The sequence below is a fragment of the Hyperolius riggenbachi genome, chromosome 4 (genome assembly GCF_040937935.1).
Source record: "Hyperolius riggenbachi isolate aHypRig1 chromosome 4, aHypRig1.pri, whole genome shotgun sequence".
NCBI classification, from domain to species: domain Eukaryota; kingdom Metazoa; phylum Chordata; class Amphibia; order Anura; family Hyperoliidae; genus Hyperolius; species Hyperolius riggenbachi.
This window is the reverse complement of record NC_090649.1, coordinates 28,896,990-28,924,734: the sequence shown is the minus strand read 5'-3', so window position 1 is coordinate 28,924,734 and position 27,745 is coordinate 28,896,990. Positions and strand designations below refer to the sequence as shown.

The 27,745-nt window shown below is 46.6% G+C and overlaps 1 protein-coding gene across 1 annotated transcript in view; it reads right to left on the bottom strand.

The window, feature by feature from the left end:
• Positions 1-351: 351 nt before the first annotated feature.
• LOC137504603 (uncharacterized) overlaps positions 352-27,745 on the bottom strand; it is a 43,174-nt gene continuing 15,780 nt past the window's right edge. Inside the window, exons 3-5 of the mRNA XM_068233186.1 lie at positions 13,050-13,172; positions 9,069-10,686; positions 352-434 (exon numbers count right to left, since the gene is read on the bottom strand). Of these exons, the coding sequence (XP_068089287.1) occupies positions 352-434; positions 9,069-10,686; positions 13,050-13,172 (1,824 nt within the window). The remainder of the gene's footprint in view (positions 435-9,068; positions 10,687-13,049; positions 13,173-27,745) is intronic.

The following is a 27,745-nucleotide window of genomic DNA, read 5'->3' as shown; positions in this document are numbered from 1 at the left end:
TGCGTATGTTAATATGGGTTTAGGGGCGAGGATGCTATTTTTGACGTATGTGGGGAAGAAGTGAAGTCCATACACTATTTGTGAGGCCCTTCACCTATTCTCTAAAGCGATTGTCTCCACCGATCGTGCTGTTCACAGCACTTTTGCTGTTTATTCAGATCGGTGGTAAGACACTCTATCTTTCTTTTAAAGTTAAGGGTTTTTGGTTTGAATCTCATCTCTCTGCTTTACAGACCGTACGTGATATATGTGATTGCATGCAATATTGTCTTGTGCTCGGGTGCATGGAAGATGTACACGCAATAGCTGCATTTAAAATTTTTATGCCACTAAATGACACTTAAAATATGTTCATGGAACGTCAAAGGCCTGAGGTCCCCTGTTAAACGAGGCCAGATCCTGAGACATCTTAAAAAACTCCATATAGACATAGCCTTGTTGCAAGAGACTCATTTGAGTATCGAGGACCATAAGTACATGAAGAAGGAGTGGGTGGGAGCTGCTTAGGGTCACCATTAGTGGGGAAAAAAGCAGGAGTCATGATCTTGATAAGTAAAACGCTTAAGGGAAAAATTGAACACCTATATTCAGATGCCCATGACCGCTGTGTGGCGATTCACGTACATCTTCCAGGCGAATATTTAAATATATATAATGTATATGGTCCTAATGATGGTAAGGCTAAATTCTATGCTGCACTGCTCGAGAGACTGCAGACTGAGGACTTAAGCAAAACAATATTGGGTGGTGACTGGAATGAGGTGATGGATATAACTGAGGATACAAAACTGGAGGGAGGAGGGCATAGAAAAGGAAGGAGCAATGTAACTCCTCTAGCTAACCTTGCCCAAAACCTCAAACTCATCGACTCATGGAGATACCTACATTCATACGACAGGGAATATACCTTTTTCTCCCCACCTCATTCCTCTTTCTCACGCATTGACCTATTTCTCTTGGGGCAAAGGTTAATTCCAAAACTGATAGAATCCACAATACATGATATCCTAATTTCTGATCACGCGCCAGTAACGATTGAACTACGAGAACAAATCCCCAGGGGTTCAGACATAATATGGAAATTTCCATCGTATCTTTATGGGGATGATGAATTCCACGCATTAGCTCAAACCTGGTGGGAGGAATATGCCTCCGATAACTCAGCTCATTCCAGCACCCCATTCCTATACTGGGACACAGCAAAAGCAGTTCTCAGAGGGAGAATAATAGCTCACGTCTCTCATAAAAAAAAACAGGCTCACTCCTCATATATAGAAGCGGTCTCTCGAGTCAGATCAGCATACCAACAGTATCGGGTGTCCCCAAGTCCTCTCACTAGAATGGAATGGCTTAAATGTAAACTGGAAGTAGATAAATGGCTTAAAATCAAAGAAATGCAAACACAAACCTCCAAACAGCACTTTTTCTTTAAATATGGGAACAAATCTGGAAAGTTGATAGCCGCCATAGCCAAGGGGAACACACCGCAAGAACCAATACTACAAATCTGTAGTAAAGCAGGAACCATAACTAGACACCCAAAAGACATTATTAATACCTTCCGGGAATATTACGAACAGTTATACGCTAAACCCCAATATACTGATACCCAAACTTCTGAGGAGTGGTTAAACAAAGCTAGGCTAAACAAACTATCCGCACAGGATCTTGAAGAACTAAATAGCGAAATAACGCAGGCCGAAATTATTAATACCATCAAAACTCTTTCCAACCATAAAGCGCCTGGCCCTGATGGTCTCCCAGCAGAATTTTTTAAAACCCTAAAAGACCAAGTTACACCCACCCTCTGTAAGCTTTTCAATAAAATATTAAGAGGAGAAGGTTATCCACAATCAGGACAAACAACTCATATCAAACTAATACCCAAAAAAGGAAAGGACCTGTTATCACCAAACTCTTATAGACCAATATCGCTGATTAATCAGGATATGAAAATTCTAACTAAAATTATGGCCACGAGATTGTCATATATTATCCCTAAAATAATACACCCTAACCAAGTTGGCTTCATAAAAGGGCGCTCTGCGGTAGCCAATATCAGGAAGGTTCTAGCTGTCTTGGGACATGTAAAGGCCTACCCTCAGTCCTTTAAACACTCAGCCTTGTTGACATTGGATGCTGAAAAAGCATTTGATGCTGTTCATTGGGACTGGATGGACCTGACACTTTGTAGGATGGGATTGTCCGGGGCCTTCCTGAACTTGACAAGACAAATGTACTCTAAGCCACAAGCAAGGATACACATGCCAGGATTTCTTTCAGAATCCTTTCAAATTTATAGGGGCACCCGCCAGGGATGCCCACTCTCCCCCCTGCTATTTGACATCTCACTAGAACCCCTGGCCCGATTGTTAATGCAAATTAACTCAGGTATTACCATAGGAGACAGGAGTGTGTCTCAGGCGCTTTTTGCTGACGACATACTCCTGTTTCTAAAGGACCCTGTTACACAAGTCCCAGATATATTGCACCTGATACATCAAATAGGAACGGTCTCCGGATTTAAAGTAAATAGCACCAAAAGCGAACTCATGCCATTAACACACATGGGAATTAGCACCTCCAACACTAATCTAAATGTACACGTCACCAAGGGACCTATTACATATCTAGGTATCCAGATTCTCCCTGACCCCCACTCACTATACACCTTAAACATCACTCCGCTGATTAAAAAGGTGACCCAACAAATTAAGGGATGGATTAATCTGCCACTTAACCTGATGGGGCGGGCTGCTCTTCTTAAGATGGTAAGCTTTGGCAAATTACTCTATCCTATGCAGGTCCTACCACTACTATTTAAGCACCAAGATATACAAATAATCAACAAAACCTTCGTGTCCTTCCTTTGGAAAAATAAAAAAGCCAGAATATCACTAAAAAAATTATTCTTGCCTAAAGATGTGGGGGGACTGGGGATACCCGATATCCGACGCTACAACATAGCCTGCCTGACAAGACATGTAAGGGACTGGTTATTCTCTACCTCCGTTTTCTCAAACTATAAATTAGAAGCTGCTATATCTGAACCGTGGACGCCAGTAGGTTTGCTACATGCCCCCTGGCCCCACTTACCATTACGTCTCAAAAATAGCATCCTAATGAGAGACACGATACTTGCTTGGAGGGAGACACGTAAAATCCACAATCTACCATGGAGAATATCAAAATTTCTGACCTTGTGGGGCACTCCAAATCTTACAGCAGGCATGCAACATGAAACCTCCTTAAAATGGGAGAAAGTGGGACTATGTAAATTAGGCCAACTATTCAATTTAACTAATCACACTTGGAGAACTTTTACTGAAATTCGACAACTATATCAAATCCCTCGAAGTGACTTTCTCTTTTACGCACAAATCAGATCCTTTGTAAGAGCACAACTAACAGATATCCGGCCTATAGCAACTATTACTTCTTTTGACACCTTCATTAATGCTCAAGGAGACAAGGCATCCTTATCCGCTACACATCAAGCCCTCCTGAACACTCAAAAAAAACAGCTACTGACTAATAATTATAAAGCATGGAGCAAACACTTCACTGATCCTATCCTTGGGGACAAAATACTAGAAGGCAATAATAAATTTAGAGGATTGATCTCCAATGAAACATGGAGGGAGTCACATTTTCTATTCATCCATTATGCAAAATACGCATTCAATATAAAGTATAAAAACCCACCATCTACCTATAAGGCTCAATGTCCTAAGTGCAAACACTCCCAAGCGGATTTAGTACATTGCATTTGGTTCTGTCCTAAGATTCAAAGATACTGGTCAGCAGTCATCAAATTTATCAATAAAGTGTGTCACAAAAAGATGAAGTTGGATTATCTCCTCTGTCTCTTCAATTATTCGCCTCCATTAGCAGACTCAGGAGAAGTTTCTAAATGTCCATCAGAACTGGCTCATGTCATAATATGTGCAGCAAGAAAGACCATCTTTAATAGATGGATATACCCAACTACACCAAACATCTGGGACCTTAAAGCGGAACTGCAAGATCTCTTCAAAATGGCAAAGCTGGACGCTCTAATACATAAGGAAAAATGCTCAAAGAAATTCTTCAAACGTTGGAAGCCTTTTATTATCAACACCTTCTCTAGATCTGAAATAGTATCTCTAATGGAACCATTTAAATATACGGGATGGTATGCCACAGAGGATCTTCTAGGCACCCTTGGAGCACTAGCTATACACACTGACATACCTTAAATAGCAATCACATAATATCCTACCATTCATACCCATGCCGGGGACATGGGGAAAATCCATAAGCCTGAAGTTAGAGAGATGAGAAAGGGAATGTTGGGGGGGGGTTAGTTATCGTAGGTGGGGTGGGGGGGCTAACTTGGGGAATTGTTTTACCTTGGAAGAGTGAACAGGTAATATCATAATGCCTTGTAATATGTATGATGGTACTTACTATTAGTCTAATAACTTTATAATCACCAAAAGAAAACAAACAGATGGACCCTTTTGTCAAGAACCGGCCCGCGGCACGCCTGCGTATACGGTTCCCGACTGCGGGTTTGACCAGATTAAGCGGGGAACAGCCTTATTTAAGCTACAAACAAGGCTGGAACCCCTCAAACACTTCCCACTGCCACCAATAGCTGTTCGCTAGACACTTCCCCTCAGCTATCGAGTGCTCAATACGCAATCTGCGTTTTCGTATTTGGGTCAGCTCTGCGCTTAGGCCAAATACGAGAGCGCCACGCACCCACACACACACAGTTGCAATCTTACACTGTCGTGAAGCAAAGACCCACTAACAGTCGTTCCGAACGATACTGTTAGCCACTCTGCTGTCGCTACTCGCACTGGCGTTGTTCGTACGTTGGGTCAGCTGTGCGCTTAGGCCAACGTATGACAAACGCCCCCACACACAATGCAATTACAATTTCATACGGTAGTGTTGCTCAAGCGTACAATTAGGCATGAAACTTATACACGGTTACACTTCAGTCTCTTCTAGGCTATGAGTGTTAGTTTAGTACGGCAGAAGTCAAACTTATTAAATAATAATTTAATATTCTAGAAAAACATAGAACAATGCAGAACTTAATATATACAAAAAGATTACAAAAAACAAAGTAAAAATGTTACAAGATAAAAGTTACAAAAATAAGAGGTTACAAAGATAACACACACGGATATTTGCGTAAAAATAAACGGGGGAAAAAAGAACGTTACCAGCTTAGGTTAGAACGTTGTTTGACGGGAGGACGCCGGTTCGACCAGGAGTCGCGATCCTCCCTAGCTATTCGCTACCTCCGAGAGAAGACAGTCACTAGGCATCCGCCTCTGCTTTTTATACTCTGAGCTACGCCTGTAGGCTGCAACTTCCTTGGGGAGGGGAGGAACTAGGTTTTAATTAAATCTCAGACATATTCCATTTCCAGTTAAAAGTCCATACATCAAAGATTGTGAAGTGAGCCTTTCAACTCCAGGTGAAAACTTGATCACGGCTTTTTCCTGTCTCAGTTCTCAGACATAAATGGGATTTCCAGAGATCCACATACATGAAAAGGGTACTATAGCACCTCCACTAATGATTTAATTTCCACAGGTAAAAAATGGTATCAACAGGACTTCACCCATTTCTAATAGCCTGTCATGTACATTTCAAACGTTTCTGTGTTAGTCTCCAGACTCTGGTCCTCTGGCTTTGTGTATTGAGACAATGGGCCGTCTCCTGAGTTCAAACAGTCAGACAGATAATCCCATTAGCACTCTCAGAGGACCTGCATACAGACTCAAAGCACCTGATATGGTCAAGACAATCACCCATTTCCTTGCCCCAAGCAACTCAAGGTAACCTGCTCCCTTCTGGCAGAAAAAAATGAAAGAATATGTTCCTGTTATCCTTAATATCTTCAGCACCTCAATATATCTCCACACCTCCGCCGTTAACTTGGTGCAAGGCAGACGATCTTCCCAGATCATCTTGCCTGCACCTACACTGTTGGTTCTGCTTGACGGGACAACCCGTCCGCATTCCCATGATTGCTCCCCTTCCTATGTTGAATGGTGAAGCTATATTGTTGGAGAACCAAGCTCCATCTCAGCAATTTTCCATTGTCACCAGAAACCCGATGTAACCAACTAAGAGGGTTGTGGTCGGTGACGACCGTGAATACGCGACCATAGAGGTAGTGCTGCAGCTTTTGTAGGGCCCATACAATTGCCAAGCACTCTTTCTCTATGGTGGCGTAGGCTACCTCCCGGGGTAGCAGCTTCCGACTTAAATACAGAATCGGATGTTCTTCCCCAGTCTGGTTTACCTGGCTTAACACAGCACCCAGGCCAAAGGCTGAGGCGTCCGTCTGGACCACAAACCGTCGGCTGAAGTCTGGCGCTTGCAACACGGGAGGGCTGGCTAGGGCCCTCTTCAGAGCTGTGAATGACTGTTCACATTCTGGCGTCCAGAGAATCTGCTTGGGCAGCTTCTTTTTGGTGAGATCTGTCAATGGCTTGGCGAGGGCACTGTAGTTGGGGACAAACTTTCTATAGTACCCAGCCGTTCCTAAGAAGGACTGAATCTGTTTCTTCGTTTGGGGGGTGGGCCAAGACACAATGGCATCTACCTTCCCCGTATCTGGACGAAGCTCTCCCCCCCCCCCACCACATGTCCCAGGTACTGTACCTGTTTCATGCCGATCTGACACTTGCTAGGCTTGACTGTTAGTCCTGCTGCAGTGATGCGCCCCAAAACCTGTGACAGCTGTGCTAAGTGGTCGTTCCAGTTGGCGCTAAACACGGCGATGTCATCTAGGTAGGCGACAGCGCAGTGTTCCAAACCTTCCAGGAGACCATTTACAACCCTTTGGAAGGTGGCCGGGGCGTTTTTCATTCCAAAAGGCATTACATTAAATTCAAACAGACCTGAGGGGGTGATAAAGGCAGACCTCTCCCGTGCCTCAGCTGTTAGAGGGACCTGCCAGTATCCCCGACTCAAATCCACGATTGTTAGATATTGCGCGCCCGCTAGCTTATCTAACAATTCGTCGACCCTCGGCATTGGGTAAGCATCTGACGCAGTTATCAAATTTAGTTTTCGATAATCTACACAGAACCGAGTGGTCTGGTCCCGTTTGGGTACTAGCACTACAGGTGATGCCCATGCGCTGTGCGACCGTTGGATCACCCCTAGTGACAGCATTTCCTCAATCTCCTTGCTGATGTGGGCCTGAACCTCAGGGGAGACTCTATAGGCTGACTGTCTAACCGGCTTGTTATTTCCGGTGTCAACATGGTGTACAGCCAGGCTGGTCAGACCAGGGCGGGCTGTAAAGGTACCACGGTAAAGGGTCAGCACATCAGATAGCCCAGCCTGCTGCTCTGCTGTCAACTCCGGATTGATCTGCACCTCGGCAACAGAGTCGGTTTCCTGGGTGGATGCCAGGATGTCAACCAGGGCCTCTGCTTCACCGTCCGGTAGCAAACTGCAGACAGGGAGAGCGCAAGCGGTTCTAGCATGATGTTCCTTTAACATATTTACATGGTATGTTTTCAGCTGCTTACCTCGGTCATCCAGCGCGACCACATAGGTCACATCACTAATCTTCCTATGTATGGTATAGGGCCCATCCCAAGCGGCCTGCAGCTTATTCTGTCGCATCGGGTTTAGGACCCATACCTTGCGACCTACCTCATAAACTCTCTCCCTAGCCCCGTGGTCATACCACTGCTTCTGGGTGGCCTGGGCTTGAGTCAGATTCTCTCGCACTAACCCCACCAGGGTGTCCATCTTTTCCCGGAACTTTAGAACGTATTCCACTATGGAGACCCCGGGACCCATGTCCTGCCCCTCCCAGACCTCTCGAATGAGATCGAGGGGTCCGCGTACCCTCCTCCCATATAATAGCTCAAAGGGCGAGAACCCGGTGGATGCCTGGGGCACCTCACGATAAGCAAACAGTAAGTGGGGCAGGTATCGCTCCCAGTCTTTCCCTTGCGATTCAACAAACACCCTTAGCATCTGTTTCAGAGTACCATTGAACCGCTCACATAACCCATTTGTCTGGGGGTGGTAAGGGCTGGCCATGATGTGTTCTACCTGCATTTGTTTACAGAGGCATTCCATTAGGCGCGACATGAATTGCGGGCCGTGATCGGTGAGCATTTCACGGGGAAAACCGACCCGTGAGAAAATGCGCACCAATGCGTCCGCAACCTTGTCTGCCCGTATGGAGCTCAGGGCTACAGCTTCAGGGTAGCGAGTGGCATAATCTACCACCGTAAGAATGAAACGTTTCCCTGTGCTGCTGGGTATCGCTAGAGGCCCAATTATGTCAACAGCAACCCTTTGGAAGGGCTCCTCTATTATGGGTAAGGGCCTCAGTGGGGCTTTGTCGGTGTCACCGGCTTTGCCGACCCGCTGACAGGCGACACAAGACCGGCAAAAATCAGCAATATCTGTCCCAATGTGGGGCCAATAAAAATTGTGGGCAAGCCGGGATTTGGTCTTGCGGATCCCAAAGTGACCAGCCAGGGGCACCTCATGTGCTATTCTTAATAGCTGCTCCCTGTACCTGTGGGGAACAATCAACTGCCGGTCGGCCTCCTCCACTTCAGACGGCTCAGAGGGAATAACCTCTCTGTATAGTCTGCCGTGTTCCCAGTACACCCTCACTTTGTCGCCCTCCACCGGTGCCCTGTCCGCAAGACCCCTGAGCTCTTCCAGGCTGCTATCAAGTCGCACAGCCTCGGAGAACTCAGCGCTGTCGGCCACAGGCACCAGGGGGGCGGCAAACTGAGAGGCCTCTGGGTCCTCAGAGCCAGGCTCTGAAGTGGAAGAGCCCGACCCAGTGACATCAGCACCTTCAGTGGACAATTCGTCTGCTGCAGCCCGGTGAGCACTGCGGGTCACCACTGCAGCTGACGGAGCGTTCACCGCACACATGTCATTATGCAACACATCACATATTACATCAACATTATCTGCATTCATGGTAACAACGTGTCCCCCTCCAGGCCTGAGCACTGGAGACTCACTAGGGCTGGCTCCTAGTACACAGTCCGTAGCCCCTGGGGCCTCACCGGCACTCCCCGCTTGCACAGCATTATCACACAGTACCTTGCCAGAGTCCGGAACTTCTGCGGGGGATGCAGGCTCCATGGGGTTTGGAGTAGGCTCATACCGGGCCACTAACCGTCCCAGGTCAGTACCCAACAAAACGTTCGTGGGGATGGCATCCGTTACCCCCACTTCTTTCATTCCGCTGCCGGCCCCCCAATCCAGGTGGACCAAGGCGGTGGGTATGGCGGGGGTGACACCCCCAACTCCTTTGACAGCCATAGTCTTGCCAGGAATGTACTCCTCAGGGTTCACAAGCTGGGGGTGCACTAGAGTCACCTCTGCTCCAGTGTCTCTTAGACCGGTGGTAACCGTATCCCCAACCGTGACAGGTTGCAGATTCTCTGCATAGCTACCTGCATTCCTGGTGGCACACAACGCATTCCGGGCCCCGCCAGAGTTTGGGGCTTCCTTCTTCTTTTCTGGGCACGTAGCACTGATGTGACCCGGTTTGTTACAGGCAAAACATCTCCGAGTGTCAACGGTGGCTGTTCTACCTCCAGGCGGCTGCGGGACTTGGCTTCGCTGGGTGCTCAGAGGAGAAGGTCTCGCAGGCTTTTCTCCCTTCCAGCTGGGCGCCGTAGTCCTTCGAAAGTCAGATGCTCGATTGGACGTGTAGGCATCCGCAACTTTTGCGGCCTCATCCACGGTCTTCGGCTCTCGGTCCCGTACAAACTGCCGGACCTCAACAGGACAAGTGTGGAGGAACTGGTCTTTTATTATCAGTTCCTGCAGGGCATCAAAGGTTTCAACCGACAGTCCTTTTAACCACTGCTGGAAGGCAGTGCGCAGGTTGCAAGCATGATCCAGGTAGCTGTCATTAGGACCTCGCTGCACTGTCCTGAAACGTTTGCGATACACCTCTGGCGTGAGGTGGTATCGCGCAATAATGGCTTTCTTAATCGCCTCAAAGTCTGTTTCTTCCTCCTGGGGGAGACTCACAAACGCCTCCAGGGCCTTGCCTCTCAGCCCCGGTGTGAGGTATCTTGCCCACTGCTCACGGGGCACCCCATACTGCCGACAAGTCCTTTCAAACCCCTGTAGGAAAGTGTCTATGTCAGAGTCCTTGTCCATAGCGGGGAACTTATCCAGGGGGATTCTGTGGACTCGCTCACCTTCGCGTTCTGCGGGTCCAGCAGACCGGTTCTGCTGCTGAAGTTTAGCCAGCTCCAGCTGGTGTTGCCGTTCAGCACTTTCCCTCTCGGCCTGGAGTCGCTGGGCAGCTTGTTCCCTCTGGGCTTGTCGTATTTCCCTCTCTGCTTGCCGATGTTCCAGAATCAGCTTTAGGCGCAGTTCGGGCTCAGCCGAACCTAGTAGCTGTAGGTCGGCTTCCAGAGATGTCATCTCCGTGTTCGGTGGATCATCCAGGACATCGTCTCCACTCGCATTCTGTGGCGGGAGCGATTCCTCCTCTGGCGTGTCGTGAGCTGCATCCGCTGACGTTGAAGCACGGGCTCGCTCTGCCTCATCATGCTCCTCGAGCGCACGAACTAACTGCTCCTTAGTCTGGCCGCTCACCGTCTCGATGCCTTTGTGCTCACACAGATTGAGTAGTATCTCTTTGTTTTGCCTTGCATAGCTGGATGCTTTCTGAGCCATCGTGTTGCAAAAAAGAAAAAGAAAAAAGGGGGGAAGGGAAAGCAAACACCAAGTGTGTATCTTCGAACAAAAAAAACGTATATAGATTCTGCACTGAGTAGACTTCTGTAGGCTAGTTGCTTCTAGCAAGCTTCCAGCCTTTAGTACTCAGAATAGCGAGCTAAACTGCGTACTAATGTACTAAACGTTCCCACCACTGCCAGCCAATTATGTCAAGAACCGGCCCGCGGCACGCCTGCGTATACGGTTCCCGACTGCGGGTTTGACCAGATTAAGCGGGGAACAGCCTTATTTAAGCTACAAACAAGGCTGGAACCCCTCAAACACTTCCCACTGCCACCACTAGCGTTGCTAGACACGTTCACTCAGCTATCGAGTGCTCAATACGCAATCTGCGTTTTCGTATTTGGGTCAGCTCTGCGCTTAGGCCAAATACGAGAGCGCCACGCACCCACACACACACAGTTGCAATCTTACACTGTCGTGAAGCAAAGACCCACTAACAGTCGTTCCGAACGATACTGTTAGCCACTCTGCTGTCGCTACTCGCACTGGCGTTGTTCGTACGTTGGGTCAGCTGTGCGCTTAGGCCAACGTATGACAAACGCCCCCACACACAATGCAATTACAATTTCATACGGTAGTGTTGCTCAAGCGTACAATTAGGCATGAAACTTATACACGGTTACACTTCAGTCTCTTCTAGGCTATGAGTGTTAGTTTAGTACGGCAGAAGTCAAACTTATTAAATAATAATTTAATATTCTAGAAAAACATAGAACAATGCAGAACTTAATATATACAAAAAGATTACAAAAAACAAAGTAAAAATGTTACAAGATAAAAGTTACAAAAATAAGAGGTTACAAAGATAACACACACGGATATTTGCGTAGAAATAAACGGGGGAAAAAAGAACGTTACCAGCTTAGGTTAGAACGTTGTTTGACGGGAGGACGCCGGTTCGACCAGGAGTCGCGATCCTCCCTAGCTATTCGCTACCTCCGAGAGAAGACAGTCACTAGGCATCCGCCTCTGCTTTTTATACTCTGAGCTACGCCTGTAGGCTGCAACTTCCTTGGGGAAGGGAGGAACTAGGTTTTAATTAAATCTCAGACATATTCCATTTCCAGTTAAAAGTCCATACATCAAAGATTGTGAAGTGAGCCTTTCAACTCCAGGTGAAAACTTGACACGGCTTTTTCCTGTCTCAGTTCTCAGACATAAATGGGATTTCCAGAGATCCACATACATGAAAAGGGTACTATAGCACCTCCACTAATGATTTAATTTCCACAGGTAAAAAATGGTATCAACAGGACTTCACCCATTTCTAATAGCCTGTCATGTACATTTCAAACGTTTCTGTGTTAGTCTCCAGACTCTGGTCCTCTGGCTTTGTGTATTGAGACAATGGGCCGTCTCCTGAGTTCAAACAGTCAGACAGATAATCCCATTAGCACTCTCAGAGGACCTGCATACAGACTCAAAGCACCTGATATGGTCAAGACAATCACCCATTTCCTTGCCCCAAGCAACTCAAGGTAACCTGCTCCCTTCTGGCAGAAAAAAATGAAAGAATATGTTCCTGTTATCCTTAATATCATCAGCACCTCAATATATCTCCACACCTTTCATGACCCTTTTCATGCTAGTTTGATGGCTAGGAGCTCCCTGTTGCCTATATCGTAGTTTCTCTCTGCCGGAGAGAACCTTCGTGAAAAATAGGCACACGGGTGTAATCTCCCCTGAAGACCTGAACGTTGAGACAGCACAGCCCCCACTCCAATCTCTGAGGCGTCTACCTCAACTATGAACGGGAGAGAAGTGTCCACGTGCCTCAATATGGGCGCTGAGCAGAACAACCCCTTTAAAGTAGCGAATGCCTGTAAGGCCTCGGGAGGCCAATGAGTGGTGTCTGCCCCTTTTTTTTTAAGACTGGTAAGGGGTGCAATTACTGTGGAGTATCCCTTAATAAACCTTCTATAGTAGTTTGCAAAACCCAAGAAGCGTTGTAAGGACTTTAACCCCACCGGCTGCGGCCACTCCAAGACCGCAGAGACCTTGGCAGGGTCCATAGATAGGCCCGAGGTGGAGATTATATATCCCAGAAAAGCCACTGACGTGACCTCAAAAATGCACTTTTCCAGTTTAGCATATAACAAATTCTGCCTCAGTTTGTTCAAAACCCATCTGACATGAGTTCTGTGATCAGAGAGGTTGTTAGAAAAGATAAGGATGTCATCAAGGTAAACTAAAACGAACTTCCCCAACACCTCCCTAAAGACCTCATTAATGAGTTCCTGGAAAACGGCCGGGGCATTACATAACCCAAAGGGCATTACCAGGTACTCGTAATGCCCGTCCGGAGTATTGAAGGCCGTTTTCCATTCGTCGCCTTCTCTGATGCGCACCAGGTTGTATGCCCCTCGTAAATCTAGTTTCGAGAATATCCTAGCCTCCGTGACCTGTGTGAATAGGTCATCTATTAATGGCAGCGGGTAGCGATTTTTCACAGTGATTTTATTAAGCCCCCGATAATCGATACATGGCCGTAAGCCCCCATCTTTTTTCTTAACAAAAAAGAAACCTGCCCCAGCGGGTGACCGGGACGGCCGAATGAAGCCCTTGGCCAAATTCTCACGGATATAATCCTGCATGGCCAATTTCTCGGGCCCCGACAAATTGTACAAATGTCCCCGGGGAGGTACACAACCTGAACGGAGATCGATGGGACAGTCGAAAGGGCGATGTGGGGGTAGTTTGTCAGCTGCCTTGGGACAGAATACATCAGAAAATTCGGAGTACTGATCTGGCACACCTCCCACCTGAACACTGGTTTGCCCCAATGTCAACTTTCCCAAGCACCGTCGGAAACAATGAGGTGACCAGGTAGTTAACTGACCCGTGGCCCAGTCAATTTGAGGTGAATGAGTTTGCAACCACGGCATGCCTAGGATAATAGTGGAGGTGGACATACGTAACACATAAAACCGTAACTGTTCCCCATGCAGTACCCCTATGGCGACTTTTACCTCCGGGGTCTGTGACAGTGGGCACTCCCGTTGCAGAGGGGAATCGTCCACTGCCGTGACCTGAATGGGGGGACTCACTGGAATGAGGGGAATACCCAACTCCTGAGCAAATTCAAGGTTCATAAAATTAGCCGCTGAGCCTGAATCGACAAACGCTTCAGTGGCTACTGACTTATTCTCCCATGTAATCGTACAGGGGAGAAGCAATTTTTTCTCTTTAAGGGGTGAAAATTGTGTGCCTAGGGTGTCACCCCCCACTACTCCTAGGCAAACTCGTTTCCCGACTTGTTAGGGCAATTTCGCACCCTATGTCTTGCCTCTGCACAGTACAGGCACAGACGTTCTGTCATTCTTTGCCTCCGCTCCACCTGGGTCAGTTTTGATCGACCAATTTGCATTGGCTCGGGTGGAGGCAAGGCCGGAGAGGGTGAGACAGGCGGGGATGCCGTAACTGAGGATGCAGCAGAAGGTACCGCATACGAAGTCACCCTGACACGGTGACTGCCCCTAGCCTGCCTCTGATGGCGAAGTCGACGATCGACTCGGATGGCCGATGATATGGCCTCATCGACTGTCTTGGGCTCGGGTAAAGTTAACATCAAATCGGAGACCTCCTCCGACAACCCAGACAAGAAATAATCCATCAGAGCAAAGTTGTCAAATCTGGCGGTAATAGACCACCTACGAAACTCTGCCGCGTAATCCTCGACCGACCCTCTGCCTTGCCGCAAAAGTTTGAGCTTCCGCTCAGAGGTTGCCGCAAGGTCAGGGTCGTCGTATATCACGGCCATAGTCTTAAAAAATTCCTCTACCGAGGTCAGAGCAGTATCGGTGGGAGGCAGATTGTATGCCCAGGTCTGGGAGTCACCGGTTAACAATGTTTTAATAAAAATGACCCGTTGGGTCTCAGTCCCCGAGGATCGGGGTCTCAATTCGAAGTACGACAACACTCTACTCCTAAAATTCCGGAAGTCAGACTTGTGGCCGGAAAACTTAACAGGTACGGGCATACGTATGTCATCACTAGGAGGGGATCGCACCGAATCAACTGACGTCTGAAGGGTTTGCACAGAGCCTGTTAGGGCATCAAAGCTTTGTGCTGGCCCAGTGCTTGATGGATAGTATCCACCGTAGTGGCAAGCACGGTCAGAGGGTCAGCGCGTGCGTCCATCAGTTTATTGGTCTGGCGTTCTGTAACGATAAGTGAAGCACAGAGAGGTCTGATTACCGGTGATCTGCAGTATCACGGGGAATACAGACGTATACCAGATTATAAGTGATCTGCAGTCTCACCGATAATCCAATATACTAGCTAACCTCTGTTCACCTGAGTAGAGTGTGGTGTTTGGTGTAACAGTAACACATAGAGGACTAGGCCTCAGTGCAGCAAGGAGTACTGCACAGATTCCTTCTGCAGACCTGAGCTCTCCAAGACGGGAGGAGTCAGACTGACAGTAGGAAGGATAGTCTGAGAGTGACACTCAGGAGGAGATGTCACTGACAGGACGAGGAACCGCCTCCAAGCGTAAGGTCGGTTCTCGAGGTCGGACAAGCCAGGTCGTACACACACGGACAGACAAAGTACAAGATCATAAGGCAGAGGCGGAGTCTAGGTACAGGCAGAGTTCGGCAACAGGGTATCAGAAATATCGAGGTACAAGATCAGGATTCAGGAGAATAGTCAGGCAAGCAGGAAGTCATAACAGATAATCACAATCAAACTAGTACTTTAAGCTATCAACAGAATCTAGCTAAGTGTAGGATTACAGCTCCAGCTGGTCCCGGCACACTTGCGGATCTGACTACGGATCTGGGTGCTCCCACGTATGTGATCGCAACGCCAGACAAAGAGCAAGTGAACAGCCAGCAGTATATATACACAAGGACCTCTCCAGGACCTCCCTAATTGCTGGACCAATGAGAGTAGTGGAAAATGTCAGCTGACCCGCCTGGTCAGCTGACTCCCTTCTGGCTGTTATTTAAGCTCTGTCTCTGTGCGCGCGCGCGTGTCACTCTGAATCCTGGTGGACTATCAGTCCCAGCCACACCAGAACTGTCTTGCAATGTATCTTGAGCACCGCGTGTGGGGGCCGCTTCCAATGCGGATTCCGCCGTTCCCAATGCGGATTCCGCTGCTCTGCCTAAGCGGCATGCCGCGGTTTTTCCGCGTTGTGATGCCCTGCTGGACGCGGAAACACTTTGAGAGACAGCGGCTTTTCCGCGTTTCATCACACTGCCAGCTCCGGTCGCTGCTGGCAGGCTGTACGCAGCCGTCTCCCTGTTCCTCTGCAGTGATCGGGTGCTCGCGTAAGCGCTCATTCCCTGCTAATCTTGTGCATCCCGAGATGACGCACCAGTGCGTCCTGGAGGAACAAGAGAGAACTCTGCGGCCACCATCCTGCATTAGGCAGTCGCAGAGTGGTTAAAGTGACTCTGAAGCAAATTTTAAAAAAATAAATAACTGGAGAGGGAAGCCTTCCTGTTCCTCTCCTGGTCCCCTTGTTCCACCACAGTCTCCTCCATTTATATCTTCCTCCACGGGAGGCTTTGGAAGTCTTCAGAATAGAGATGGGAAGTCCGGATCTTTTCAATGATTCGGATGATTTGAATCAGATCATTGAAAAGATCCGGATCTTTGAACTGAATCTTCGAATCATTTTACTAGGGAAGCATTCTGGGGGGGAAATGACTAGCAGGACAGGACTTTCCCTGCAGTGGACAGAGAAGGGGAGGGAGGTGGACAGACAGAGAAGGGGAGAAGATGGACAGAGAAGGGCAGGGAGTGAACAGAGAAGGGAGGAAGTGGACAAAGAGGGGTGAGCAGAGAGCAGAAATGTTTTTTTTTTTTTGCACACATTACCCACATGTTGCAATCATATGCTTTACATATATTTCACCTATATGTTCATCTGTATACTTTGAATGCAAATGTCTCACAGTGAAAGAAAGCATTCCCCAATGTGTCCTTTTCTCACCTCGAACACTCATCATAAATGTAGGGAGAAGATAAGTGCAGCTGTTTAGAGCAGTGCAGGAGGATCATATTGCACTGCAATCACAGTGCCTGCCCTGTCATTCTAGCCCAGCACGCTGTCTGCAAAGTTACTGAGCTGTGCTTCTGAGCCAAAACTTTCCCATTTGTTCACTATGCAGCACTACGGAACAGACAGCCTAAAATCAGCAGCACATTACAGCAAGTATGTGTGCTCTACACATATCTGGCAGTGGCACCCATGTCCCCTCTCTCTCATCTACCTGTCCCTGGCTCCCCTCCAACAGAGCGATCCATCTCTGCTCTGCTTCCAGGACCCCCCTGCCCGCTGAGAGGGGGGGGGCGTGCCGCTCCTGGCTCCACCCCCTTTGTGAACCGAATCGTTCATTTCTGATGATCCGGATGATTCGACTCACAAAAAAGATCCGGATCAAAGATCTGAATCGTTCATGATCCGGACAACACTACTTCAGAAGCCCGAGTACTCCCGAAGAGCGACGGCTCCATACTGCGCATGTACAAGTGCGCAAAAGAGGGTGCTTGCGCGAATTCGCACTACGGAGCACTCGGGCTCCCAAAGACTGCCAATGCCTCCTGCAGCAGCAGAGAGCAGCCTCTGACCCATCGGAGGCTGCTAATGGGGGAGGCAGCGCAAGAACGACAGGACCAGAAGAGGAACAGGAAGGCTTTATAGGACCCAGAGCCTGCCCTCTACTTAGGTGAGGAGTAGGGTATTGTACCGTGTTAGCCATCAGTAAAAGCAAGAAGTTTTAAATCAGGACCATTTATTGGCTAACTAAAAATGAATAAAAATAAGCAAGCTTTCGGCCTTGCAGCCTTCGTCTGGATATAAGCCAGACGAAGGCTACTTAGGTGAGCATCTGGCTTTTTTTTGTTTGTTGTTTGTTTCTTTATCTTTAGATTCGCTTCAGAGTCCCTTTAATGCAGCCTGAGGGCGCTACAAGCCGGGGAGGTGTCATATAATGAACAATAATAGTTTCTAGCCATCATGTTTCATAGCAGATTATTAGCAAGGGAAAGAATGAATGTAGTAATGAGCTGGGATCAGTCACCATTTAAATGCCTCATAAAGTTTCCCTAATCCTCCCTATAAGCCGCCTGTCTCGTCAGCCCTCTGGCTTCATCCCTGGCAAATAATCTGAGCCATTCCAGTGCCTCACTGACATTAAAGAACCACTATCGCGAAAAAAAGTAGGCACTTAAAATCTGACAGAACCGACAGGTTTTGGACTAGTCCATCTCCTCTTGGGGGATTCTCAGGGTTTTCTTTGTTTTCAACAGCATTTCCTGAATGGCAGTTTACCTGCCATAATAGTAAGATACCAGCCAGCCTCCCTACTCACACTATTTTGTCAGTTATACTTTGCAACTGCTGTTGAAAACAAAGAAAGCCCTGAGAATCCCCCATGAGGAGGTGGACTGGCCCAAAACCTGTCGGTTCTGTCACATTTTAACTGCCTACTTTTTGGGATAATGGTCCTTTAAAGAGACAATTGCAAGGGCGGGATCTGCCTGTAAAAGTGCCCATGCATTGCTCAATTTTCCATTGGGCGATTAACCAATGGTCTTAATTGGGCGATCAACAGTGTGTACTGTTCCATGGAGAGAGGAGGCCGTTGGCAAATGAGTAAGGGGTGTTCTGCAACACGAGAGAGAAAAGAGCACAATGCGCTCATTTGGGCTGTGTGAAGTTGGCCCCCCTACAATCAGCAAAAATTCTAGTATGTTTGGTTAGTGCTTTGTTTGTGCCCATTTTGTGCCGCAAAAATAAAGATTTGTGCTGCTTTTGTTTTGAAGTTAATAGCAATTATTTATTTTTCCAGACGATGACATCACGTTTAGGAGAGAGGCGTGACTTATGATGGGTGGGAGTGGTTCCAGGCAGGCTGAGCAGGTAGAAGGTGATTGTGAAAGGAGATGTAGATCTGGGAATTGGTGTAGTAGACCTTTTTTATAGTAAAATTCAGTGATTATCAGTATATTCACCTTGGGGGAGCCGTGGAACCCAGTCTTTAAAGAGACTCTGTAACAAAATGTTCAGCCTTATTTCTTCTATAAGTTCCTATACCTGTTCTAATGTGGTCTGGATTAGGCCCGGTTCACATTAGCGGTGGCCGTCCGGAATCGCCGTGCCGGAGCCGGACCGCTTGCAGAACGGACGGAACGGACGCACGGCATAGCAATGAAAGCCTATGCGTCCGTTCACATGCGTCCGTTCTGCCGGACCGGAGCCGGGCCGGATCCGGGCCGGATCCGGACTCCGGCGTCCGTTCCAACATGCGCTATTTTTTGGTCCGGCTCCTCCGGCAGCCGTATCCGGGGCGGAGCCGGACTGCACCATCCGGCCAATACAAAGCTATGAGAACCGGAGAGCGCACAACACACTGGCTAAAAATCCGGATGTTCTACCCCACTTCCTATGCGTATTGAAGCGGCGATTTTGGATGGGGACACATGGGCAAGCATTTTGGAGTGGAGCAGCAGTGATTTTAAACGTGCTGGAGATGTTGGCAGTATGTCGGAGGTGGAGGTGAGTGCTAAACAGCGGAGGGCCTGATTCCACAGGTCCACCTTCTGCTGACCTCCCAGACCCCAACATTTTTATTCCTTTTCTACTATCTTTTGCCAAACGGATCCGGATCGCATCCTGATGAACACCTGATGCAAACTGACCGGATCCGGATCGGATCCGGATCAGAACCGTACGGTTCCGGTCCGGATCCGGTCAGGTCATCCGGTCCGTTTGGCAGAGAACCGCAAGTGTGAACCGGCCCTTACTGCAGCCTTTCCTAGTTGCACAGTGGCTGTATTATTTTCTGTTATATAATCTAATCATCTTTCCTTTGTGGGCTCAGGCAGGAATGTGCTGTTCTTGGAATGTGCTGTTCTTCTGTAATAAGTAGAAGTTATACACACCCTCTGCACGCCCCCTGCAGGCTCTGTATGAGTCACAGACTGAGCTCCTCTCAGCCCATCACATGCTGGTTAGCAGCCATGTCTTTTGTTTGTAAACACTGCCTAAAACTGGCAATTACAAGCCAGGATTGCAGCAGGGAGTGGCAGAAACAGCAAAGAGGGGCCCAGGAAAACATAATGAATAGAATGGTATGCTTTTTATTGTAAGAATTTTAGAGTACAGGTTCTCTTTAAGCACTGAGAAGCCCACAAACAGCCAAGAAGTTGTCCTTCACCGCTAAGTAATGTCGGCAATTTGTTCTGGTTGGTTGAGACTTCTGGTTAGTTAAATTCCAGATGACTGGGACTCTACTGTATTTGTGCATTTCATAAAAACAGCTTGTTTTTCCAATTTGATTATTTTTTACATTTTTTTTACATGCCTATTAAAAAAAAGGAAAAAAAATAAAAACACTGCACTTGGACTTGAATACACAACATTGAATGTGGCAATGCTTCCTATAGTGGTTTAAGTTAGAAAAAGAGTAAAAAGGTTCCCTCTAGTGGCCCCCTATAGTAATGCTGCTGTTAATTACTATGGGACCTACTGATAAAGAAGGATGTGATCTAAAACCACGAGGATCATCCAGAATCGCATCAAGTAACAACCGTTTTCATTTACTCAGTTAACCTCTTCAGGTTCTGAGGTTTTTATCCCTTTAGTTTCCTGATAATTTTAGAATTTTTGCGGTGTCGCTGTTGATATGGCAAAAGCATGTATAATACCTATGCCGTCAAAGTAAATGTATCATAGTCATTTATTATAGTCATATTTTTCACATGATAAGTGTTGCATGTGATAAGTGCAATGTGGCCATAAACGTGCATGCGCAGAAGTGCCGATCCGGTATGGGCGGGACATCGGGGAGCGCCGGAGCTGCGGCAAGGGACCCAGAAGACTTGTAGGGGATGGAAGAAGCCCCAGGGAAGTAAAGATAGATTGCATTTTTCACCTCGTGTGGCCTTTAAAGAGAAACTCCGACCAAGAATTGAACTTTATCCCAATCATTAGCTGATTCCCCCTTTTACATGAGAAATCTATTCCTTTTCACAAACAGACCATCAGGGGGCGCTGTATGACTGATATTGTGGTGAAACCCCTCCCACAAGAAACAAGAAAAGTACGTACTCCTGGCAGTTTCCAGTCTGGGAACCTTGCTGCATTGTGGGAAATAGCTGTTTACAGCTGTTTCCAACTGCCAAAAAAGCATGCAGCAGCTACATCACCTGCCAACAGTAAAAATGTCACCATGTAATAAATGTCAGAATGTAAATCAGGGATTTAAAAGATTTTACAATGGGCAAACACTGACTAAATAATTTATACATAATTATTGTAAAAATGAAGCACTTTTTTTATAACATTATTTTCACTGGAGTTCCTCTTTAAGGCCAGGTATAGCTGACACAAAAAAAAAATTATATTTTTTAATTTGATACTGTAATTTTAATAAACTTAAAAAAAGGTCAACTTTACTGATTGTATTGCTTCATTTATAAAATGTGTGAGCACGACACAAGCAGGTGCACGCATGACAGGGCACATGGGTCAGCAATTAGTGTAGTCTCACATCCAGGAACCTACAGGAGCCATGAACTGGAAGCATTCTTATTTATTTAATTCTATTTCCTAAGTGTCGATCTGCAGAAGAAAAAGTGTCAGGCAGGGAGTTGAAGACCCCACCATTTCCTAATGTTGAACTAAGGTGGTCGGCACAGACTACCAATAAAGTGGCTTTTAGGACCGATTGACGCTAAACTGCTAATAAGAAATGGAGTATTTAAAAATGACTCCTTCTCTTTTGTTAGACTTTGTTCACTTTAGAGACGTTTTTTGGAAAATCTAAGCGCTGACTTTTTTCCAAAAACGCTCAGAAAGCACTTACACCATGTTGTGCTATGGTGTAGTTCAGACTAGAGCGTTCAGTGCACTGTCAGTTTTTAAAAGCGGTGCTTGAGCCATTTTAGGGCGTTTTTGCTATAATGGGAGGTGTAGGAAGAACACAAAACGCTCACAAAACCGCTTTGTGGAGCTATTGCGTTCGCGTTTTTCCGGATCAGAGTTCACTTCCTGACTTGCGTCAGGGAGTGATTTACCAAAACACTCGGGAAGAACACGTCGGAAACCGCTAACCCCCCAAAAAATCGCCCACCCAAGCGCCGGGAATCGGAAAGGAAAAATGCCTCAAAATAAGGCCACCGTGGACGGACACGGGAGCCGAACGCAATGTGAACAAGGCCTCAATGTAGCAGTCGGAAAAATGCTGTTGTTTTAGAAAAAAAAAAAAGCAAAAATTAGTTAAAGAGAATCTGTATTGTTAAAATCACACAAAAGTGAACATACCAGTGCGTTAGGGGACATCTCCTATTCCCCTCTGTCACAATTTCACCGCTCCCCGCTGCATTAAAAGTAGTCAAAAACAGTTTTAAAAAGTTTGTTTACAAAGAAAATGGCCACCAAAACCGGGTGTAGGTTGATGTACAGGTGCTTCTCAAAAAATTAGCATATTGTGATAAAGTTCATTATTTTCTGTAATGTACTGATAAACATTAGACTTTCATATATTATTAGATTAATTACACACAACTGAAGTAGTTCAAGCCTTTTATTGTTTTAATATTGATGATTTTGGCATACAGCTCACGAAAACCCAAAATTCCTATCTCAAAAAATTAGCATATCATGAAAAGGTTCTCTAAACGAGCTATTAACCTAATCATCTGAATCAACTAATTAACTCTAAACACCTGCAAAAGATTACTGAGGCTTTTAAAAACTCCCAGCCTGGTTCATTACTCAAAACCGCAATCATGGGTAAGACTGCCGACCTGACTGCTGTCCAGAAGGCCATCATTGACACCCTCAAGCAAGAGGGTAAGACACAGAAAGAAATTTCTGAACGAATAGGCTGTTCCCAGAGTGCTGTATCAAGGCACCTCAGTGGGAAGTCTGTGGGAAGGAAAAAGTGTGGCAGAAAATGCTGCACAACGAGAATAGGTGACCGGACCCTGAGGAAGATTGTGGAGAAGGACCGATTCCAGACCTTGGGGGACCTGTGGAAGGAGTGGACTGAGTCTGGAGCAGAAACATCCAGAGGCGTGTGCAGGAATTAGGCTACAGGTGCCGCATTCCCTAGGTCAAGCCACTTTTGAACCAGAAACAGCGGCAGAAGCGCCTGACCTGGGCTACAGAGAAGCAGCACTGGACTGTTGCTCAGTGGTCCAAAGTACTTTTTTCGGATGAAAGCAACTTTTGCATGTCATTCGGAAATTAAGGTGCCAGACTCTTGAGGAAGACTGGGGAGAGGGAAATGCCAAAATGCCTGAAGTCCAGTGTCAAGTACCCACAGTCAGTGATGGTCTGGGGTGCCATGTCAGCTGCTGGTGTTGGTCCACTGTGTTTTATTAAGGGCAGGGTCAATGCAGCTAGCTATCAGGAGATTTTGGAGCACTTCATGCTTCCATCTGCTGAAAAGCTTTATGGAGATGAAGATTTCATTTTTCAGCACGACCTGGCACCTGCTCACAGTGCCAAAACCACTGGTAAATGGTTTACTGACCATGGTATTACTGTGCTCAATTGGCCTGCCAACTCTCCTGACCTGAACCCCATAGAGAATCTGGATATCGTGAAGAGAAAGTTGAGAGACGCAAGACCCAACACTCTGGATGAGCTTAAGGCCGCTATTGAAGCATCCTGGGCCTCCATAACACCTGAGCAGTGCCACAGGCTGATTGCCTCCATGCCACGCCGCATTGAAGCAGTCATTTCTGCAAAAGTATTCCCAACCAAGTATAGAGTGCATAACTGAACATAATTATTTGAAGGTTGACTTTTTTTGTTTTAAAAACACTTTTCTTTTATTGGTCGGATGAAATATGCTATTTTTTTGAGATAGGAATGTTGGGTTTTCATGAGCTGTATGCCAAAATCATCATAATATTTATCACAATATGCTAATTTTTTGAGAAGGACCTGTACAGTATGCCCTTACATAGAAAATACATCCATACACAAGCAGGCTGTATACAGCCTTCCTTTTGAATCTCAAGAGATCATTTGTGTGTTTACCTTCTGTCCCCCTGCAGCTCTCATCCACTGAATACTAGTGACAGGCTGTGAGGCTGATTGTTTCTTCCTGCAGAAAGCTCTGCTGGTGTCTGTAATTCCTCAGTATGTGACAGCCCAGCTCCTTTCACAGCCTAGCAGAGGACGATTAATCCATCTTGTAAAAGGCAGCTCTCTTCTCTCACTGATAAGAGAGCAGAGACGCTGCCTAATGTAAATAACACATATGGGAGTGTGCATAGAGGAGCGTAGAGGGGGGCGTGCATAACAAATCAACAACACTGAAGAGTTGGCAGCCTTCCAGACACAGGGCGACAAATCCGACTGGGGAAAGATAAGTTGATTTATTACAGAGATGGTGATAGTAGAAAGTACTGCAGTAAGCCAGAGCGCATTAGAATAGGTTTAGGAACTTGTAGGATAGTAGAAAAAAAGGATGACATTTTTGTTACAGAGTCTCTTTAAAAACCTGTAACAATGGCTCATGCTTAGTGCAGCTGATTACTCATTCCGAAAGAAGGAGTTTATGAGCAGTCTATCCACCAAAATAGTTGCAAACACTGCAATTTGGAATTAAAGTTGAATTTCTCAAATAGCTTGATGATCAAACCAGTGGAGGACTGAAGTGTCAGTTACATGCTGTGTTTACAGTACATGCAGTGCACACGGCAGGAAGCAAAGTTGGTTATAAAGGAAATCGTTGACAGAAAACTCCCTGTGACCTGTGATGTCACTTCCTGTAGTACGCTCATTAGTTTGAGTTTCCACTGAGAGAGGCTGGACTGGGACATGCTGCAGCGCATTTCCTGCATGATATAGCATAGCCCAAGTTTCAACGCCTGATTTTTTTTAAACCAAAGTTTTGAAACTGCTTGGAGCGTGTAGAGTGCAAACGGCCAATAAATGTTTTGTTTTTTTTAAACAATTTTTAAAATATATTTGTTTTCAGGTATTTGGTACAGACCTTGATGCACAGAGCCAACTGCTTGAACAGATCTGATGAGGTAAAGTTGTATAGAAAAATAAATGTTCACCTCTCTACCCTCCCATCTCTGTTCCTCATCTTCTCCACCTCCAGTATAATCTTCTACCACACGTCTTGTTTTTTTATGCATGTTTGTGTTATATCATTAGTTGTTCACTCTCTTTTTCTGTAGGGCCCCTAGTCAATTAAAAAAAAAGTTAGATACCAATGGAGAGGCAAAGCTCTGGATCACTTAGACCTTCAAGGTCCTCTTTCCTTGCTCTTATTCCATACTGTCCCTCCCCGTTGAAGTTATAGGCCTTTGAGAGTCCTTGTTAAGGCTTCAGAAGTAATCATGTCCCTGAGGCCTCGTTCACATTGGGTGCGTTAAAAAACATGTAAAAGTGCATGATAAAACGCATGCACTTGTGCGCATTTCAGTTCGTTACGGTGTGCTTTTTTTAAGCATGTTTTGCTTATTGTAGCAGTTGTCAATAAAGCTTTGTTTTCATATGTAAATGTATTTTTCCTAATGGGGTAAAAACACATGCGCTTGTATGCGCTGAAAAAGCACACCCATTCACTTGCATTGAGGTGTGCTATACAGCTCGATGCACAGACATGCATGCAACACTATCTTTTTGTAACTCAGCTCAGCGCAGCGCATAGATGTGAACCAGGCACATTTAATTACATGGGAAAATCAATACCTTCTAGAACACACAGGGCAGTGCGCTGTGGAAAGCGCACAGAAACGTACCTAGTGTGAACAAGGCCGAGCAGATCCGTACTGTGCAAATCTGAGGTCATGCATGCGTGTGCGGTACGGATGCACCTGTCTTTGGAAGCACTCAGGGGTGCAAGTGCTTCCAAAGCTTTCTGAGGAGATTGTAAGGTGCGAAGTTTCAGTGGATTGAGGGTATGTAGAGAGGACAGGAAGGATCTATGTGATCCAGAGCATGCCCTCTAAATAGGCGAGTGTAAGGGATCGTTCCTCTCGGCCTCAGTATGGTCTGAGGCGGCGACAGAGGTAGAGTCAGCTGACACTTAGGTAGAGATTTATGTAATAAACAATAATATATGGATGCTGACCCTGGCTGGGATTGAGCCCTTGTCTCTCACGTCGGAGGCAATGCTCTTAACCCTATTAAAACCAGACAACATCCTCCACTATATGCCCTAATGGCTGTACAGTTGTTCCGCTTATATTTCCTGGTCGCTCCTGTCTTTTAAGTGCGTGTGTCACTTTAAGTATAAAATATGGGGAGTAATAACAGGGAGCTCTACAAATACAGAAGAATCATAAAACAATGTCCCTTAATACATAAACATTTCCAAAGTCCATATAAAATTCCTCCCAGAGTCCTTGGGTGTAAGGAACTTCTCCCAATCTTCCTGTGGTAAATGGTTACACTATACGCTCACCAGATATTAGGGCTGCCCTTCTCAGGATCAGCAAACAGCGCTTCTGGCCCAGCCAGTATACAGGATCTTTTCAATGTGGTCTTTTCTCCTCTCGAATACTCCAAACATAGAAAACAGAAAGGCACTGCAATAGTGTAATACTGTATGACTGGGGCATAAATAACTTCACCATTGCTCCTAGTTGTTACAATGACACCCAGTGCTCCTTCACCATATACTCAATAAAGCCTCTCACCACAGGTCATGGCTGACCCAGCACAGACCAGCAAGTAACACTCTGCAGATACCATCAGCGTGTTCCTCCAAAACCGAGAATCTTAAGACTCAAATATGGCCAACGTAGTGAAAACCCGCTTTTGTAACGATTGGTGTCAGCAACACATATTTTTCTGATTATTGGTGATCTGCAGTATCACCAATAATACAGATGCTATACCTGATTATGTGGTGATCTGCAGAATCACCAATAATACTAGTATAGCTAGACACAGGACACCTAATGTGGTATTGTGTTTGGTGCAACAGTAATTGGAGAAGTTATCTTCCGAGGAGCGGGAGATACAGACACTACTGCAGACAAGGATTCCCTGAGGAGCAGGGAATTCAGATTGTACTGCAGCCAAGGATTCCCTGAGGAGCAGGGAATTCAGATTGTACTGCAGCCAAGGATTCCCTGAGGAGCAGGGAATCAGACTGTACTGCAGCCAGTGGACACCAGGGGAGCAGGGACCACTGACTGTGCTGCAAGGGTGGTCACTGGTGGAATGAGTGATTATGACAGTACTACAGCCAAGGATTCCCTGAGGAGCAGGGAATCAGACTGTACTGCAGCCAGTAGACCTCTGAGGGCCAGGGACCACTGACTGTGCTGCAAGATGATCTGAGGAGCAGGTGATCATAGGACTCTGCGAGCAGCTAACAGACACCTGAGGAGCAAGCGTCACAGACAGTACAGCCAGGTTGTTCACCTAAGGGTTAGGTGACAGCCCTTAAGAATTCCCTCACTAGTGGCAAGACCCACTAGTGAGGGCAGAAAGGTCAGACAAGCAAGGTCAGCAACGTACGGACAGATAAAGTACAGAAGACTGATTCGGTATCAAGGTACAGGCAGGGTCGGCAACGGTTATCAGATAGGCAAAAGTACCGAATCAGTAAGCAAGAGGGTAGTCAGGAAAGCGAGAGATCATAACAGACAAACAATAGTAATATAACAATCCTAGTCTAGGTGTGAAGTCCTTGGTTTCAAGACCTGGGAACTAGACTAAAGAATGATACACAAGTCTTACAATATAATAGTACTTCAAAGCTATCAACGGAATCTGATTAAGTGTGAATTCCCAGCTCCGGCTGGTTCTAACACACTGTAAGATCTGACTGGGGTCTGAGCGCTCACACGTAAGCATTCGCAACAGCAGACAACTCGCAACTGACAGGCAAGTCCTATATATATACCCAGAGCGCTCCACAGCGCCGCCCCAGTCACTCAGCCAATCCGGAGCATAGCTGGAGTCAGCTGACCGGCTTGATCAGCTGACTCCCCTTCTGCTAGCATAAAGGTCCTGTCACCTGGCCCACGCGCG